Genomic DNA, 2,815 nt, shown 5'->3' with positions numbered 1-2,815 from the left:
GGTAGGATCTTTAGCTCATTATTGAAAGCAGCACTTCATTTCTCAGGTTGGAGCTCCGCATTTTACAAGATAAAGGCGAAGCAAAATCACGATAGTATTCTCAAGTCTTCAACATCATTACCTGAAAGATTTGGAAACTGTGCAGTACAAGGTGTGTTGCCATGGTTCCGAGTAATAAGCAGCAGCCCTGCACGCAATAGACAGCTGATTGCTGCTGCATGTTAAAAGCTTTTGTATCTCTTTAGGAAAACTTTGTCATCATGTCATAAATGAGAGAATTTTTCTATTAGCAACAGAAGAGCATCAAAGAAACATGCCCTGTAGTAGTAATCATACCTGATTTATATTTTGTCTGTTCATCTTACTTTGTGGAAGGGGGTGGGAATCAACCTTTTACACCTTGAAGTTCGTACTATAAATCTCTGCAACACTCTGGTCTGTCCAGTGTAGTAAGACATAGCAGTACAGACAGAGTCTGTCACCAAAGGAAAAATAAACAACTGCATTAAAGTTAGATACCTGTATTATCAAACAGCAGGGGCCTGGCACTCACACAGCAGCAGTGTCTTGGATAAGTGCAGGATCAATAGCACAGCAAACACCAGCGAGGCTGGTGGGAGCTCGTGTGTCTGCTTTCATGCAATCACAGAATTCTTTAGCTGGAAAGACCCGAGACCATCGGATGGCACTGCTAACCCAGCACTGCCCCCTCACCCCTGACACATCCCCGGGCACCACATCCGCACCACATCTACAGCCTCTTCAATCCCTCCAGGGATGGGGACTCCAACACCTCCCCGGGCAGCTGTGCCACAGCCTGACAACCCCTTTGGTGAAGCCATCTTTCCTGGTACATCTTCCAGAAGAGATGTAAGTAACATTTCAGAATGAAATCACATAGGAACGCTGTAATTGCTGAGTTGGCAATAAAAGAAACGCTGTGTTCTGTAAAACTGAAATGCCATTTATTGCAACCCTGGAATAAACTGCGATGTCAGTCCAACACTACGTTAATGTAGTGTTAGGGCAGCAAACTGAAACACAGCAAAAAGCCAGGGAAAGAAGTTGTTCATACTCCTACTGCACTGTGAGCCTATCCAAAGTACTGATGATATTGCTTATAATAAAATACATCATTTACAGCCTAGCTGGGCAATCACAAGCTACCAGTGTGCAATGTGAATGAAGCAATCTCTTGAAAAGACTCTGACTTCTAATGCCTGCGGCTAATGCATTTCCAATTGCAACTTTAGAGCAGGACTTATGTAGGCACTGCGTTTAGGGAACATTTGAGAAGATTTACAATTCTGTTCGTTTCTTTACCTGTTCTAAGGAAAAAAGGAGGAGAATGGAATTTGATACAGGGAACCACCACAGAAATACACAGCTATATATTCTGCCTTCTGTCATTAAGTTCAGTTCTAGACACAAACTAATTAGTAAAAATAATGCACTTAACAAAGAAAGAAAAGTGCTGATCTGTGGAAGTGTAAAAGGGTGTTAATAGCTAATACATTTTTAATAGGGATATTTATGAGCAAGACTCTTTACCAGTATGTTTGCGAAGTCACAGATTAAATGCATTTGCTCTTATTCCCCACTGAAGACTAAACCACATGAAAACTTTGTTTTCCTGCCAAAATATAACTGCTGATGCACAGCATCTGCTCAGTAGAAATGTATACTTCTCCTAATTTAAATTTCACAGGAATGCTCAGAGTCATCTAAGTGAAGTATTGCAGAAGTGCATTCACTTTTTGGCTGAGGCCATCGATGAAAACTTTTAAATTTCCAAGGAAGCTTTAAATGCACACAAAAATACATGCACTGCCTGTGTGCTGGTTTTCTGCTTCGAACTGTAAACAAGCTCGAGGGCTCCAAGGAGGAATCACAGAGTTGTCTGAAGTGATGCCATCAGGACATTCCAACTCTATTCAGCACGCAGGGTATCAGACACCTGCTACAGCATCTCATCAAAGCCTTTACATGTTCCACTAAGTACCTGTTTCTCTGGTTCAGTAAAACACTGCCAGTCAGCCTGAGATACAGGATTTTTAATCTGAAAAATGGCACAGAAGATAACGGTGGGGCAGGAAACTCCAATATCTTGTACCTCTGGGGATTTCAGATTTCCATATCAAACCCTTCGTAATCCACAGCAGAGCTCCAGCTAAGCTCAGCAGCAGCATCTTCTACCCGATCAAAAAAGTACAGCAAGGAGGTGACGAATGCCTCAGGAAACTGCCAGACTGTCTGTCGCGGTCAGCCAAGGAAAGATCCTTCCACTCACGCTTTCCCATCACAGCCTCTGTGGTTCTGACTAGCACATGGCTCCCCACAAGTCTTTCCGTTTTGAATTGTGGGTATCAGCACTGAAGGCATTACAGAGAGAGGGGACAAGGGCTGGCCGTGCAAAATAAGACACAAGATGCAGCGAAACAGAAGAGATTGAGACTTACCTTTGGAAAAAACTGCTGCCAGGCTCAGGAGGAGAGGCGACAACAGATGCCCCATATTGCTAATCCCAGAAGCACACATCCTACGGTTTGTGCAGCACTTAGCGATCAGTTTCACACACTCGGTAGTCAAAAGCAAAACCGGTCAGCTGGAGAGGCTACATTTTCAGAAAAGGTCATCTGGAAGGCGCAAAAGGGATTTCCTTCGCAGAGAAGCCTTAGCTCTTTAGCGTTAACCCTTCCTCCCTCCTTTCTTCAAAACAGAGGATGCCGCGGTAAAACACCCCTCGGTGCTCGCAATAAACGAGGAGTGAGTTTCGATTGAGACCTCGGCGCGGAGCCGCCGCTGCCCGAGGCAC

At 44.1% G+C, this 2,815-nt stretch overlaps 1 protein-coding gene across 1 annotated transcript in view; it reads right to left on the bottom strand.

Moving 5' to 3' along the window:
• Positions 1-2,538, bottom strand: part of LOC134050882 (transmembrane protein 132D-like) — a 190,390-nt gene extending 187,852 nt beyond the window's left edge. Inside the window, exon 1 of the mRNA XM_062504289.1 lies at positions 2,460-2,538. Coding sequence (XP_062360273.1) covers positions 2,460-2,538 — 79 coding nt within the window. The remainder of the gene's footprint in view (positions 1-2,459) is intronic.
• Positions 2,539-2,815: the final 277 nt, after the last annotated feature.

Source organism: Cinclus cinclus, chromosome 17 (assembly GCF_963662255.1).
Source record: "Cinclus cinclus chromosome 17, bCinCin1.1, whole genome shotgun sequence".
NCBI classification, from domain to species: Eukaryota; Metazoa; Chordata; class Aves; order Passeriformes; family Cinclidae; genus Cinclus; species Cinclus cinclus.
Note: the sequence above shows the minus strand (reverse complement) of the source record. Positions and strands in the feature narration are given on the sequence as shown.